The 15,879-nt window shown below is 39.2% G+C and overlaps 3 protein-coding genes across 3 annotated transcripts; 2 read left to right on the top strand and 1 right to left on the bottom strand.

Moving 5' to 3' along the window:
* The first annotated feature begins 294 nt into the window (after positions 1-294).
* Positions 295-7,966, top strand: LOC145491962 (lys-63-specific deubiquitinase BRCC36-like). Its single transcript, XM_081471267.1, has 9 exons — positions 295-412; positions 1,876-1,995; positions 3,350-3,443; positions 3,693-3,778; positions 4,952-5,016; positions 6,178-6,277; positions 6,803-6,834; positions 7,190-7,227; positions 7,312-7,966. Exons 1-9 carry the CDS (start codon positions 308-310, stop codon positions 7,482-7,484), a joined length of 813 nt encoding a protein of 270 aa, XP_081327393.1. The 5' UTR covers positions 295-307; the 3' UTR covers positions 7,485-7,966.
* Positions 7,967-8,069: 103 nt separating this feature from the next.
* On the bottom strand, positions 8,070-10,490 carry LOC145491960 (uncharacterized). Its single transcript, XM_081471265.1, has one exon. It carries the CDS (start codon positions 10,326-10,328, stop codon positions 8,757-8,759), a length of 1,572 nt encoding a protein of 523 aa, XP_081327391.1. The 5' UTR covers positions 10,329-10,490; the 3' UTR covers positions 8,070-8,756.
* A 147-nt stretch (positions 10,491-10,637) lies between these two features.
* LOC145492142 (uncharacterized) lies at positions 10,638-14,718 on the top strand. Its single transcript, XM_081471477.1, has one exon. It carries the CDS (start codon positions 11,348-11,350, stop codon positions 12,920-12,922), a length of 1,575 nt encoding a protein of 524 aa, XP_081327603.1. The 5' UTR covers positions 10,638-11,347; the 3' UTR covers positions 12,923-14,718.
* Positions 14,719-15,879: the final 1,161 nt, after the last annotated feature.

Here is a 15,879-nt window from a genome sequence, read left to right on the forward strand (position 1 = left end):
TAAAAGCGGAAAACTGGTTACGTCATGTGTACGTCATTCGCACAAGTCACAGTGCTAAGAACAGCTGTAACATGGGAAAGTGGCATCAGTGGAATCACAGAGCCATAGCTAAGTTTTGCTCTTCAAGAAGATGTAGTTAACGTGTTTAATTTCACCGACTTTTTCGTATTTTTCACCATGTTATTGGTTAGTAAAGCCAGTCTCGGATCGTCACGCAACGTTTTTCGTTTCGTGACAATAACAGCTGGACTTCAGTTTTTATTTTCAGCGGAGTTCCCCATGGCAGCTGGAGGACAAGGAAGTCAAGATGGCGGTCGAATCTGTGAAGATAGAAGCGGATGCATATATGGTCTGTTTAACGCATGCATTGACTACTGAAAGAGAAGAAGTCATGGGCCTGTTAATTGGAGAGGTATTTTGTTGTTATTACATTACATTTTTAGGGCTTGCTACCGTAAAAAAAAAATGATAAATAAAAACCATTTTCTTCAAATAAACCGAAAGAATTGTAGACTCTGACATACATACATACATCATTTATTTGTTTACGCAGGTCGGTATATAGGCAGCATAAGCTGATGTGGACCTGCGGTTAATTATACGATTTGACCGTATTATGATCAGCCGTTCTTATGTGATGTGTTGTAAAAAGAAAAGTTGGAAGCTATAAGAGCCTAAAAAATATATTTGTCGTAAAAGTCTGGTAATCCTGCAAGGAACAAGGGTTAGTTTCACCCTAAACTTATTAATCGCAATTATCGCCCATGTAATTGTCAGAGTCTACAATTCTTGCTCCACCCACTGATTCCACTTATGTCTGTGGTTCTTGTCACCGCATCTGCCGATCACGAATCGCGCTCCAAAGCCATCTCAGAAAATGTTTAAGGAAATGTACAATTACTAACACACGCTAAAATTATGGACTAGATTGTCCGATAATGCCAATACAATATATAACTAAGCTAATGTGTTTTCTATCGTTTGATGTACTTGTGCAAAGTTATTAATTATGCTTTCACCCCATTGCATGTAGGAATCTACATTGATCTCCACATCTTTATACAGTATAGTAGAGCACTATTGTAATCCGGTTGAGAAATTGAACTCAATCGAACACAATCAAACTCCACAGATTGAGTTTGATTGGGTTCGACATATTGAAGGAAATCAAACGTCAACCTTTGTGTGAATTTGATTTCCAAACTGATTAAACTCAATCAAGCAGATCGGACCCAATCGTATTTGATCTATTAGACTGTGTTCAAATGAGTTCAGAAACCAAACTCAGTGGAACATAATCCAATGGATTGTGTTTCATTGCGTTCGGTGAGTGAATTTGCTGGAACAAAGATCATGTTATGTGGTCTCAAAAACATGAAAAGCATGTGTTATACCAAAGTAACTTGATCCTCCAAAAACTTGTTATTGATTTTCAACACCAGTTTTACAAAAATCAAGAGTTCAGAACTCAGATATTTGATTGAGTTTGATTGTCCAATTATTTTTGTGAGGGTTTTATTTACTGCTTCAATTATCAAACTCCACAGATAGAGTTTTACTGAGTTCAATTGAAATTCAGTCCGATTGAGCGCAATTGTCAATGCCGGGTATAATGAACCGCTATTTATATAAAAAGTCAAGACTCATTAGGACTCCAGTATCCTTTTCTGCAGAAAAAAGCTACTTACAGTAAAATGTATGGAACAGAAATTATCCTGATATAAGTTAATGAACCTCTGTCATGATGAACCTGTTTTTCAAGACCAGCAGTTCACTATATTGGAGTTTCACAGTAAAAAATGAATTCAGAGTGCTGTATTTTATTTAATTTTTTCTTGCCTTCTAAGAAATGTTTATGCTCCTTTTCTAATTTAGGTTGAGGATGAGAACGTTGCTCACATTTATTCAGTCATAATGCTTCAAAGACTGGACAAACGGAAAGATCGAGTAGAGATTTCTCCAGAACAACTATCAGATGCCTCGACTCAAGCAGAGGTTAAGTGTAGCTGCTGTAAATTTCAAGAAAATGTTTTAATCCAGAGAATATTGAAGTCTAATTAAACTGAAGTTTAATTGTTATGTATTATATCACACACAAGAGAACATGTTTTACCGCATTTCCAAACACCAAGAGGAAAGTGGAAAATACAACACCCAGCAGAGAAACTTTGACGAACTTTGAGATGTTTGGAGATTTGGTAAAACACTGTTTTGAGTGTTTAATAATATCTTCACAACCAAAACTAAACTAATGAGAAAACAGGGGAATAAAATCGTTAAAAGATCAGATATCAAAACACCATCTCAAGGTAAATTGAACTTGATGAATCATTACTGAGTGTGAGAAATAAAAGTTTAAGCCCAGGTGAAAAGGAATTGTGAAAAAAGTGCAAGATTCTCAAGTTTATTTTCTCTTTTTTGTAAAGTGGTACACAACATAAACTGTAGAATAAGTATTTTTATTTGCTAGATATGATATCCTGTTTATAAGAGTTAGTATTGTTTTGTGTTTGTTTGTTTTTTTGTGTGTGTGTGTGTCACACAAAAAGGCTAATGCAAGCACAACAACATGAAAATTTACTAAAAACGAAAACTTTTGAGCCCTGCACCAACACTTGTATCAGTGTGCATGTACTTGTGTTGTCATTTCCTGTACAGTATGTGTAATGATAATAGGACTGAGTGGAGTCCAATTCGGTCTGTTATCATAAGAGTGATAACAAAATCGGACGGCCGCACAACGGAAGTCCGATTTGTTTATCACGAGCATGATTACAGACCAAATTGGACGACACAAAGTCTTATTACCAATTAATCATAAAAATGACAATTTCCAAGAAAAGAAGAATAGCCAAGTTATGAAAGAAAGGGAAAATTTGCATTAAAATACCTATAAAGAAGATGTAAACATTCTAAGGCCACCGCGCCTCCTACCAGCAATTAGGTGCCAAAAACACAAAAGCAAGCGTGTGCACGAACGCACACACATAACTACAACTTTTAATGTGATTGGTTGATTTAAACTACATCTTTGAATATGATTGGCTTATTGATCCGTCCGATAACAAACTGTTCAATAACAACTTGGCAAGCGAATTAGTGGAAAATAGGAGTTTTTTAAACCAATCACAATCGAGGAAATTGTAATTTTTATGATTACCTTATTTAACAAATAATTTTATCATCAATATTTACCTTTTGGGATCAAAAGCAGTCCCTCTTGAGACCTCCATCTTAAAGTTTGTCAGAAATAAACTGATGAATTTAGGAAAATCAATGTAAATTAGAAATGATGTGTTAGCTTAAAAGATTGAACATGATGTAATGTTTATTGTTTTTATCCTAACAGAGACTAGGTATGTTGACATCCAAAAAGCGACCCATGAGGGTTATTGGCTGGTATCATTCTCACCCTCACATCACTGTCTGGCCATCACATGTTGGTAAGTTTACAAGGCGTAAATTAAACCAAACTCATGATCTTAATACATTTTGAGCTCTCAAAAAAGTGGTTGTTATTAGAAATAAACCACTGACAATTACAGTATGTGCATATCATTGATCAAGTCTTCCTTCAGCAGGCAACCTTATTTTTATCTTTACCTCCATATTCATATTAACCTTCCAACATTTAAAGAAATTTGAGTTTTTTACTTGTGATTGTTATTTTTTTTTTCTCTCTTTCTCATAAGACCTTAGGACACAGGCCATGTACCAAGTGATGGATAAAGGGTTTGTGGGACTCATCTTTTCATGTTTCAATACAGACCCCAGCATGGTGAGTTAAGCATACAAGTACACTGTGAGCTGTTCTTTTTCCATTGTCGTCATGGAGTAATAACTGAAAAAAATAAGTGTTTTTACTTAACACAGTCATTATATTACCTGGTTAAATTTAATCAGGGCATAATATTTCGTGAGGTGCACCCAACAAATGTCATGTGGTAAGGTCAAATATTAAAATAAGAACAGAGCACAGAATCGCACACAGTTATAATTTAATGGTTTAGAACAGTGCCAGACTACAAAATGAGATGCCATGGAATTTAAGTCCTACCAAAAGGATTATTTTGTTAGTTAAGACACCATATTGCCATGGTCTAACTGGAAATATTTTTAAAATTGGCTTTACAGTTAAGTTTAAAAGTGGCACGGTGGCCTCATGGTTAGTGTGCTTGACTCAGGAGAGAGCAATCTGGGTTGGAGCCCTGGCCGGGGACATTGTGTTGTGTTCTTCGACAACTCTCACAGTGCCTCTCTCCACCCAGGCGTATAAATAGTTACCAACAAATTTAATGCTGGGGGGTAACCCTGCGATGGACTAGCATCCATCCAAGGGGGAGTAGAAATACTCCTAGTCGCTTCATGCTACTGAAACAGGGATAAGCTCCGGCCTGATGAGCTGTTTGGACTCCATATTTATTCTTCGAGCATATGTTTCTACAACCCCTATAGGGGGGTACAACAGTTCGTGCAACGTGACATCCGGGTTACAAAACAATACAAAACGACTTATCTAGAATGTTCGGCTTGTCACGCAATGTCATGTCCGATCTCTAGTACAAAACGGCTAGTCTAGAAAGTTCAGCTTTCAACATGAGCTACTGTACTTGGCTTGTATGCAAACTTTACCTTACCTTCAAAGTCATTGTTTGGCCATTGCAATGTTTCTTTCTGTTAATTGCAATCATTTATACTGTCTACAGATCCCTAATTAAAAGATCCTTTAAGACCTGTATGAGGATCTTTTTAGGTCTGGATGAAGATTTTGTAGTATTCTCATTCAGATCCTCAATGGACTCCTTGATGCTCTTGAATGATCTTGCAATTAAGGTCTTTCAGGTCTCTAGCTAAAAGTACATGATCCTGAACTGGGTCCTATAGCATTTGGAGACGATACATGTAGGATGCTATAGAAAAAACGACCACCATTTATTTTGTATTTTTTCAGAGCGGTCAACTAAAGGTGTATTGTTTCCAATCAGCGAACACAAAGCCCGACGGACTCCCTCCACAGTAAGTACTTTCTCTATGTTACGACCTTACTGTGTCATCACTAGTGGCACATGTGGATATGATGGTCAAGGAGTGTTCCCTTTACTTAATGCTTTAACATTTCCTGGAGTGGCCAATCACACCAGTCTGATTAACTTATTATCATGTCATAAAATGAATGCAAACTTTACCTTTTTGCATTTGTTAAGTTGTGTTTTAAAATTTATCATCATTTGATATGCTGCTTTAGAAGCAAGAAGAAATCTGGGGCAAGTCTCATGTCACAGTCTCTTTATGGACAGTCAGTGTTTTGTCTTGTCCGTACGAAAGGTTCCACAAGCTACTGCAAGATGAGACTCACCCAGATTTTTTTCTCGTTTGGGAAGTAGCAGATGGAATGTGTGTCAGCCCAATGACTGATGCACTGAACTCTGATAAGGCAGTGTTGGTTCAATCTGGGTTATCCCTGGCCCAGGCTAATCCTCAAAAAAAAAAAGGTGACCCTTTGGTATGATTACCCATAGTTCTTAGTGCACGAAACTTTAACAACGCTCATAAAAACATACAGAAAAGTTCAACTAAAATCATCAAACTTGGTGTACACTATGCCCAGGGGTGTTATTGCCATTCTCAGCAGGAGTGCAACTGGTTTTCACAGGCAGGCAAAACTATTTGAACTGCAGAACATTTTTATTGTAAAAACTTTCCACTAGATTGTCGAACCAGCCAGGCAAAATCATCCTCACAGCTGGTCAATTTGCGCAGTACCTGGCCCTAACAAAACCCTGGTATGCCAATAGCACAGGGACCAATATTGCAAATATTTGGCTTTCCTTGTACTTTATGGACTGTGTTAGGTCTGCATGGTATTTTGGTAAAAATATGTACGGCCACCACCTTTTTTCTTACAGATGATTACACTTGACTCTCATAGTGCCTCTTTTCACCCACAAATGAGGCCAGCCTACTGGTAGCACATCCTGACCAATCTTTGTAGGCTTTAAAATATCTGTGATGTTCTAGCACCCTGGCAAGGGAGAGTTGTAATATTTCTAGTTACTTCATACAGCAAGGACTAGAGTTCTGAGCCATTTGGCTCCCCCAATCCAGTGCAACTGAAACAGACTTATCATTGTTATCATCAATTTCATGACCATTGAAGTAAGTTACTCATTGTATCAGGTATCAGCGAGCAGATATTGAGCTGCAGATAGTTCATACCGAGGTTTTGTCAGAGGCCACATTGAACAGCTTGTCAGAAATGCCACAGATACTATCAAAGGTGGGAATGCTGACTAACACTATACATGAAGGATAAGCAAATTTTGATGATTTTATTATCGGCTAGCAATCCATACGCATGAAATATATATTTTTTCTTTTTTTATAAAATGAAATGATTGCAGAGTGCTATGTTACTGTAAATACTTCAAATGGACATGATTCAGGATTATAGTGTTTTCAATATTCCTTTTTTAAACATCTAACTCTGCCTTTTGTGTATCTCCACAAAAAGCTACAAATTTGCAGTCGTATGGAGGATGTACTTCAGTAATTTTAAAATGGCAACCCGACATGATAGAAAAATTATCAGGTCTTGAAATGGAGTATTAAATATTGAATACTGACTAAAAGTATCTTCGATGAATATTCAATATTTCAATTTTCTAATCTAAGAATAATAAGGGACATTTGTGCAGAAAAATAGCTAATGAATGTCAAGCTCTGAAGTAGAGAATTATACTTGAGGTTATAATAATTATTTGTTAGTTAGGAATTAGTGGCTGTCTCGTTTTTTCCCCCTTAGGAAGAGGAAGAAGCCTATAGAAAAACTTTAAAGTAAGTTGTTAAATGTCTTTGTAGCTCCTTAGTTATTATCACATATGGCACTGGCTGGAAACCCCACCCTAAACTTTTTATTTCCTTAATTATTTATTGTAACCTTTTTTTTTTCCTGTGTCTTTGCCATCCTCATTAATTGTTTTCTGTTTATAATTGCCTCTTTAGTGCTTACATGTACCAACTGTAGTAAATTACAATTTTCTTGTTTTAATTGATAATGCACCGCAATCAATTCAATTTGTTTGTCACTCTGTATGGAGAAGGGATGAAGATGTCATCATTAATTTCTAAGTTAGAGCCTGATAATTACAGGAGAGTGCATTTTATTTACTGAAATATTTTATTTTTTCAGTACCACGGACCTCCTAACAGCCGTTCATAACAGTACAGGTATATGAGAAAGATTTGGAATTGTAATTATAGTGTTTGGATAGTATGCACCCTGCATGCTTACAATCTTCACTTCCTTGGCAGTGTTTACTAAAGCCCTATGCCAGCTGATGGAAGTCATGTGTGGTCCACTTCTCCAAACCCTGGAAAACAGACTGCAAGTGAATCTGAAAAGGACAGCTGCGCTAGGAACAGAGAAAGAGACATTGGAGAAAGAAGTGGCTAAGCTAACAGCTGAATTACAGGAATCGACGTGACACATACCCCCTACTGTATTGTGCAATACCGTCATGTTATTTCTCACTGTAATGTCGGCACGAAAAGCGCATTGAAAGACCGAGCAAGTTGCAGCACTAGAACTCGGTAAAGAACAATCCCCGCGTATGAAACAAATACCCAAAAAGTTACACCGAAAGTTGAACGCGCTCTCCCCCTCTCCTGCATTTAAACAAGTAGCAGTGCTTATTTTAATTGATACAACAAGGCGTTTGCTTAAATACAGAATTGATGTTACACTTAACGTAAATCTTGATGCATTATACAAATAGCTTTAACTCGACTAAAAACTCTGATCGTAGACTAAGAACTGTTAAAACATAAACATTGTCAATATCCTCTTTAAGCATACTCCGTCATGTAAATCACAGCGTGTGTATACCGATTAAAATCAAAACCAAGTTTTAGAGGCCTGGCGTATTTGAAAATTATTAAAGATTTTTTTCCCCAGTTTTCCTACAAATATGCACGTCTAAATCTCTAAAGCTATGTTGTATCGGAAACTACGCTGGAGAAATTTGAGAACGGCGTTTTCGCTCTGAAAATGTATCAAATGTTTTCCGTCCACACCACTCCGGAGAAATTGAAAATGCAACGATCATCCGTCATTTTGGTTTTGTGTTTGAGGGAAACTCGGCCAGGGAAATCACGTGGTTGTCGTAAGCTAGCCGTTTTTGAGAAGCTCCGCTTTTAAAATGTCTTCCGTCCAGACTGAAATGCAGAGCTGGCGTTTTCAAATTCCTCCGGTTTGAAGAACGTTTTCGAAAAGCTCCGTTCGTGACGGATTAGTGTGGACGGTAGGCCTAACCGTAGAAAAAGAAGCTGCGTTTTCAAATTTCTCCGGCGTAGTGTAGACGGGGCCTTAAATTCATACACAGCAGTAGAAATTGGGTTATTGGTTGCTACCAAAACATGTTCATACATTACCTCAAGGCAGAATCACATAATTGTTGAACAAACCGTTTCTACACTATTCATTAAATGAATACATTTTTCCAACGATGTGGAGAAAATGCGAAGAAAAATAACGCTACGTTTTCAAATTTCTGCGTTTTCAAATTTGCAAAGTTCGCTGAAGTGAAACACCATGGAATGATACAATCAGCTTTGGTTTCCAATCTAAACGATCCATCTTCGGATCTGGATTTTAGATTGAAATCTTATTTTCGATCGCATTATCCGGATTAAGCTTGGTTAAAAAGATTAACCTTTTGTTTCTTAGAAAAACTGAGCGGTAGTGATACGTGAATGAGCTAGAACATTGCAAATGGACCTGTACAATTCAAATTAAGCTTTTTTACTCCTGGAGCGTTTTTGGCTTCCACGACGGCGAACAAATGAGTCGTGAAGTAACACAATGTTACGGCGGTCAGGATGAAAGCCACAAGCATGTGTTTCCTCCATTTCTTCTTCCAAACCCGCACCACAGCGATGTTTAAATATGACATCTGCAGCCAAAACGAGAACGAATTGAAAACGAAATCAATGCTAAGGGCGATGGAAACGCGATAAAAGAACTGCGTGATATAATGCATGTTGTTAGAGGACAGATCGGCAGGGTACATGAAGTTATACAGCTGGATGAAGCCGACCGCTGCCATTAACGCTGTCGATTCTCCGAGAATCATCTGAATGCTCATGTCTGCGATAAAGCGCATGCTTCTAGGGGTGCGAAATTTATCTGCAGTGGTGATCGTCTCTATGCCGTCTCGTTTAAGTTTTTTGTAAATGTAGTACCACAGATAATCTCGCACGACAATGGTAAGCCTTTCTAGCAAGTCCACAGCGCCGTGGGCGAAGCTCAGCAGAATGAACAGTTCAAGACTTGTGAGCTCTGCTTGCATGACACGGAAAACGATAGCAGACGCGGTGTACAGAACGTTTAACAGGACGTGCGCGTCGCCAGGGTGAATGAAATCGATTCTCTGTGCCGCCAAACGTACGATGACCTTTGGTATAGCTGTTACTAAGGGGAGCGCGCCAGCGATGACAGCTCTGTAGATTTCATTCGCTTCGCCATACAGAGGGATCAGTTTGTACACGAGATAAAAAGTGATAGGGATTCCAAAAGCGAATTGAGCAGTGAGCATTGCAGTAACCTTTAAGGTTTTTCTCATTTTCTTTGATCTCTCGGTTTCGGTGTTTGCCGCTACTTCTCTTCCGATGATTAAACTATTCATAAGCAGAATCGACACAAACAAACCGTTCAGGGGAAACGACATCCAGCGCCTCTTGTAAATTCCGTAAATATGTAGGTAAAGTCTGTAGCAAGTGTCAATGAACGCCCCAAGCAGATTTAGGATCAGGAGATTGAGCTTCTTGATCACATGCCAGCCAAACATCACCAACACGAGAAGAAATGTCCATAATTGAACAAAGTAGGCTTCGGTAGTCGCTGCGGTAACCATCACTGCCTGCGCTTTCTTGGGAAGGGCGGTCCAGTTTGTAGACTGCATATCAAAGCAAAGATCTACGGAATTGAAGTCCAGAATCAATATCAAAATAGCCAGCGAACCAAGCGACACACCGCCACAAATCTGTATCAAAAATGCGTGTTTCACGGCCTTCCAAAGCGACATCCACCATTTTGGCGGTCGAGATTTTTTCCAACCCATTTTGCTGTCGTCTCCCAGAGGTGGGTCGTATTCTTGAAATATCGTGTCATTCTGATCGAACTTTTTGAAATCATCCAAAGGATCCTGGCGTTGTATCAACGGAGCGTTCTCAAGCACTCCCTGTCCCTGATAAGACTGGATTACTCCGGCAGTGAACGTTTCTGTCATGTAAAGAAGCAGGCCTTCGAGCGAAAAGGGAGTCGTCGCCATCTTTCACAAAGAATTCAGCCAAACCGTTTCGTTTTTTTGGTGCGACTACGTTTCTTGCGCCCTCTAAAGATCTCTAAAATGTATAGCAGCGAACTTTAGGGAGACTGGCAAAAGCACGAAGTAAACAGGAAGATCATGGGTGAGCATTCCACTCGAGTCAATTCTCGGAAAAAAAATTAATGGGATAAATTAGAATAAATTACACGCTTCATCTGTAATTTTTCAGAAGTAAACAAGAATGTCGTCTAGGATTTTTCCGCAAAACATGTCAATCAAAGTTTGTTAATTATCTCTTAAGACTTTGCGTCACTTATTTCTTTACTTTGATCTCACGTAGCCGCGAAAACAATTCCGAGAACTGACAAGACCTGACAACAACAGGAAGGTCGTCGGAAGAGTTGTTAACCCAATCAAGAGGTTAAATAGAAAGCCTACACAGTATTGTAGCAAGATTTTCTCTTGACTGTAACTCACGGTTATTCAGCACTTGTCTCAGTGAGCTCGAGAGTGACTGAGCATGTACTTTATTCAAATTCGCGAAACGTATAAAATGATCAAGTAATCAATTTTTCTACGAAAACTTGTGTAACTCGTGATCGCGTTACTCCTCGCGACGGACATTCAGGAACTTTGTCACGATATAAGTCATTTACGTTCAAATTGATTAGACAAACGCCGAAGGAGGAATGAGGATAGCTTGCATGATAAGCCCAGAGGCCGTCTGCGAAGGGGGACTATATTTACAGCATCTCAATCAAAATGACAGACTCCGAGCAGTCTCTCTTTTCCTCGAAAATGGAAAATGCATGGGGAAGAATGCAAACAAGTAAGCGTGAGAGCGTGACTGTGAGTCACGAAAAAGGAAACCGGATATTACATATTATAGGATTACAGAATCTCGAAAGCGAAAATGAAAGCGAAAATCGTTAACTCTAAAATTTCCGCTTTCATCGCTTATTAATTTCCCCGTGATTTGAGGTGGGCAGTTCACTCTTCATAGCCAGAAAAAAAATTCTTTCATGGCGTCGTTTACTCTAGGGGGCCTATTTGTTTATGTCACGGAAACATTCACCGCTGGAGTGATTCAATCTTACGAGGGACAGGGATTGCTTGAAGATGCTCCGTTGATACAGCGCCAGGATCCCTTGGAAGATTTTAAAAGGTTCGACAACAGTGATACGATTTTTCAGGAGTACGATGCACCCCCGGGGGACCATAGCAAAATTGGCTGGAAAAGATCTCGACCGTCAAAATGGTGGATGTCGCTTTGGAAGGCCGTGAAAGATGTCTTCTGTATTCAAATTCTTGGAGGTTTGACTCTCGGTACGCTTGCTATATTCATTTTGGTTTTGGATTTCAATTCCGTCGATCTTTGCTACGATAAACAGTTACATGGACACTGGAACTCGCTCCCACGTAAGATTCAGGCCATCATTGTCAGCGCTGAAACCGTAGAAGCATATGTGGTGCAAATGTGGACATTTCTTCTTATAATCACAATGTTTGGCTGGCGCTTAGTAAAGAAACTCAATTTGTTGATCCTCAATCTACTGGGTGCATTTTTTGACACATGTTACAGACTTTACCTTCAAGTTTATGGAATATATGAGAGGCCCTGGATGTCTTTTCCTTTGAATGCTTTATTTCTAATCATAGTCCTAATGAATTCTATACTTGTCGGAAGAGAAATTGCTAACAGCAGCGAAAATGAAAGACCCAGGAGACTCAAGAAGACGATCAAGGTTTCCGCGATACTCGCAGCCCAATTAGCCTTTGGAATTCCAATCGCCCTTGGTCTTGTTTATGGCATCATTCCATTGTATGGTCGTCAGAACGAAACTTACAGAGCAGTAATAGCTGGTGCACTGCCCCTCTTAACGGCTGTACCAAAGGTCATAGTACGTTTGACGGCGCAGAGAATCGATTTTCTTCACCCGGGCGACTCGCACGTGCTTTTAAGCGTTTTGTATAGCGCGTCCGCCATCGTTTTCCGTGTCATGCAAGCTGAGCTCACAAGTATTGAACTGTTTATAATACTCAGCCTCGTACACGGCGCTGTGGACTTGTTAGAGAGGTTAACTATTGTTGTGCGTGATTATTTGTGGTACATTATTTACAAGAAGTTTAAACGCGACGCGGACGCAGAGCCAATGTTGAGCGCTGATAAATTTCGCACTCCAAGAAGCATGCGCTTTATCGCCGACATGAGCATCCAGATGATTCTCGGAGAATCGACGGCTTTGGTTGCAGCGGTTGGCTTTATTCAGTTGTATAGCTTCATGTACAACAATCACGGTCTGTCCTTTTCCGACATGCATCCGGTTGCAGATTTCTTCATTCGCGTTTCCATCGCTCTTAGTATTGATTTCATTTTCAATTCGTTCTCGTTTTGGCTGCAAATGTCATATTTAAATATCGCTGTGGTACGGGTTTGGAAGAAGAAATGGAGGAAGCACATGGTTGTCGGTCTAATTCTGACCACTGTGACAATGTGTTACTTTACCACCCATTTGTTCGCTGTTGTAAAAGACAAACACAAATCAGGTGCTTCAGTACGTCATTTTAACTGTACGGGACCATTTTCTGAGTTCTAGTAAGTTGAGTAATATGACCGTCCTGTCAGTACACTTTGAAATGGAATTTTCTTCGAAAGAAGTCTAAGTTAAGCGTAATGTACAGCTGCATTACTAGAAACGACTGAAAGCCGCTGCATTTCTAGTAGCGACGAAGCCATTATTGTATTGCAGTGGAACCCGGTTAATACGGACAACAATTCAAAAGGACAACTGCAAAAGTGCCCGTATTATCCGGTGTCCATGACGGACACATGTTTCACGGATACAAAAGCTAAAGCATGTAAATAAATAAACAAAAATAATAATAATAAATTATAATTGTTAATGAGGAAGACAAATCAGTCCTAGCTGGTTTTGATGCGGATCCTCTATCCTGACCGAATTAAAATTTGAAAATGTTAGTTTTCCATGTGATTCAAAAATAACAACGATGTCTGATCTCTTATGAGCAACTGGCTAAGTTCAAACAGAAGAAATTTTATGTTCATTCAAGTATTCGAATGTCTCACATTAAAACCAGGACTTAAACGGTTATGGTTTTTCAAGTCAAAAATGTAATCATTCAAAGTAGTCCTTGATTTTCTTAAAATCGGACAAACATGTTTCAAGCAAGAACCCCTCTCACTAACCGTTTAGGTAAGAGGAAGGCATACAATTCGTTCATAGGGCAAACGTACACAGCGTAAAAGTAACTTTTAAACACAAGTGTTTGCGCTAAACTATTCAACGACGCTAGAGCAGAGCCTATAGATGCGAATCGACTAAGATAATGCAATACGGAACACCCATTGAGAAAGAACAAATATATGAAAAGTACTCAAAACGATATGTTAGAACCTTGACTAAAGCAAAAAATTTCATGTGCAGCTAAAAATGGGTTATTGACCAAGCTTGTTCGGTCAAGATGGCTGGACATTGACCAAGTTCTTTTTGTTTTTGCGTGTTTGTGGACTCGAGACAAAGTCGAGGCCCATGAACTCGTCAAAAAAAAAAAAGCTAATAGAGAGGTTAAGCATGACATTGACGGCAGACACCAAGCGGCAAAGATAACTTCTGATTTTGAGTTCTTTTCTTCTACTCCGTAAATAAAGCGCACAAAAATGGAATAACTTCTCCTATTATTAATTGCAAATACAAATAATTTCACTCAACTGTACACACAAATGAAGAGAGACGGCAAAAGTTTCGTTTTTGCCGTTTGCCGTTTGCCGTTTGCCGTAAACGTCATGCTCAACCTCTCTAATGTCCAGCCATCTTGACCGAACAAGCTTGGTCAATAAATGATTTATTATATGGCTTTCGGGGAAATTTTTCTTGCGGGACAGAGAGGGTAGTCTCGAGCGGGCAATATAGCGCCATCTTTCCCGCTCGGGCAACCAATCACAGAGCAGGATTTTGTTCACCTTGCAGCTCACGTGTTTCCCTTGGCCTCGACTTTCTACCAAATGTACGAAGTACTTTTACAGGTAAGAACATGTTCTGTTTAATTTAATTAGCTAAACAAAATGGTTTCGGAAAAAGACTGCACACTGAACTGACTTGGTGGAAAAAAAGCTGGGAACGAGCCAATATGTTCCACGCGCGCTGCGTCATAAGACAATCATTGTGACGTCACCTTTCACTTCGCTCTTTTCCGCGGAACGGTCAAGTTGTGCGTTCATCGTGAAAAGAAAAAAGTTTTGTTGTCAAGCATGAAGGTGATATTTCCGCTTTCGGCCTTGACATTTTTCTTGGTTTTAGCGTATCTTACGCACCCTCTGAAACGAGACGGTAAGTTTTTTCTTGTGTTTCATCTCTATTCTTGTTTTCTTTTTTCGTCGCACACTAAAAAAAATATTTAACCCTACACACTAACAAAATGCATTTTTCTCTTAATGGATACTTTTGTTTCTAAACAAATCATGTAGTTTTTATTGGCTGAGTGCAAAGAAGAAATTCACGGCAGCTTTTAAGAACAAAAAGTTTGGTTCTTAACCGTTGGGAAAGTTGACAGACAAAAAGTGTTTCACTTTTTCGGAAAACACAAACAATTATGGTTGTCATGGAAATCTTCACTTGGTAACATTGCGCGAGCGTCATTCGGTATTTTCTCTTTGAGGCGCGCGCTTAAACGGTTACATTTTCAATTTTACGAAATTTAAGTATGTATTAAACGAGACGAACAAACAAATGAACACATACTTAAATTTCGTTTTCCTTTATTTTGACTTGTTAAAAGGCTCCATCAAGTGAATAAGTAGTTCCTTCGCTTTAACCGAAATTCATGAAGTTACAATTTATATACATTAATCTTCGCAGAAACTCCACAATCTGTTGAGAAACAGGATTTCTTCTTCAAGGATTTTATCCACGGCACGACCATCACGGGAAGCTGGATTCACGAGGTGCGTAAGTTTGCAAAAAGCCAGCTTAAGGCCATATTGTATTGCTCTCTGTTTGTTTGGCCGGTTGTTGTTGTTGTTGTTGTTGTGCGGCGCGTTACGCTGTGCACCGATTTTTATTAAGCCGGACTCGCGATCGCTTGGTCCGTCCCCGCACCCCCCAGGTCCGTTCCCCCGACCCCAGGGCAAGACAATTTACTGTCAGGGTGCCTCTCTCCATCCAGGCCCCGGTTGTTCAAAAGATGGAAAACCCTATCTACCGGATAAATCAAACTATCCAGTGGATAGTGCGGGTTTTTTTATTTTTTTTTATTTTTTATTTTTTAATTTTTGTCAACGCATATCCACCGGATAGCGATTTATCCGGTGGATAGCGTTATCCAAGCTTTGAATAACCGGACCCAGGCGTATAAATGGGTACCGGCTAATGAACTATTATCCCATCCCTGAAGGAATACAAATAATCCTAATCGCTTTAATGCTACATAAACTGGAACGAACTCCACAAGATGGGACACGTTGGCCCGACGTAGAAGTCGCCTCTTCCTCATAAATTCCTCCAATTTTACTGTACAATGAGATGAGAGACCGTCA

Source organism: Orbicella franksi, chromosome 7 (assembly GCF_964199315.1).
Source record: "Orbicella franksi chromosome 7, jaOrbFran1.1, whole genome shotgun sequence".
NCBI classification, from domain to species: Eukaryota; Metazoa; Cnidaria; class Anthozoa; order Scleractinia; family Merulinidae; genus Orbicella; species Orbicella franksi.

Bases quoted from the DNA above. Each gene is read 5' to 3' on its own strand.
- LOC145492142 (XM_081471477.1), top strand. From the start codon at position 11,348: ATGGCGTCGTTTACTCTAGGGGGCCTATTTGTTTATGTCACGGAAACA.
- LOC145491962 (XM_081471267.1), top strand. From the start codon at position 308: ATGGCGGTCGAATCTGTGAAGATAGAAGCGGATGCATATATGGTCTGT. The intron at 413-1,875 runs GTATTTTGTTGT...TTTCTAATTTAG, and splicing joins TGGGCCTGTTAATTGGAGAG to GTTGAGGATGAGAACGTTGC. The intron at 3,779-4,951 runs GTGAGTTAAGCA...GTATTTTTTCAG, and splicing joins TCAATACAGACCCCAGCATG to AGCGGTCAACTAAAGGTGTA.
- LOC145491960 (XM_081471265.1), bottom strand. From the start codon at position 10,328: ATGGCGACGACTCCCTTTTCGCTCGAAGGCCTGCTTCTTTACATGACA.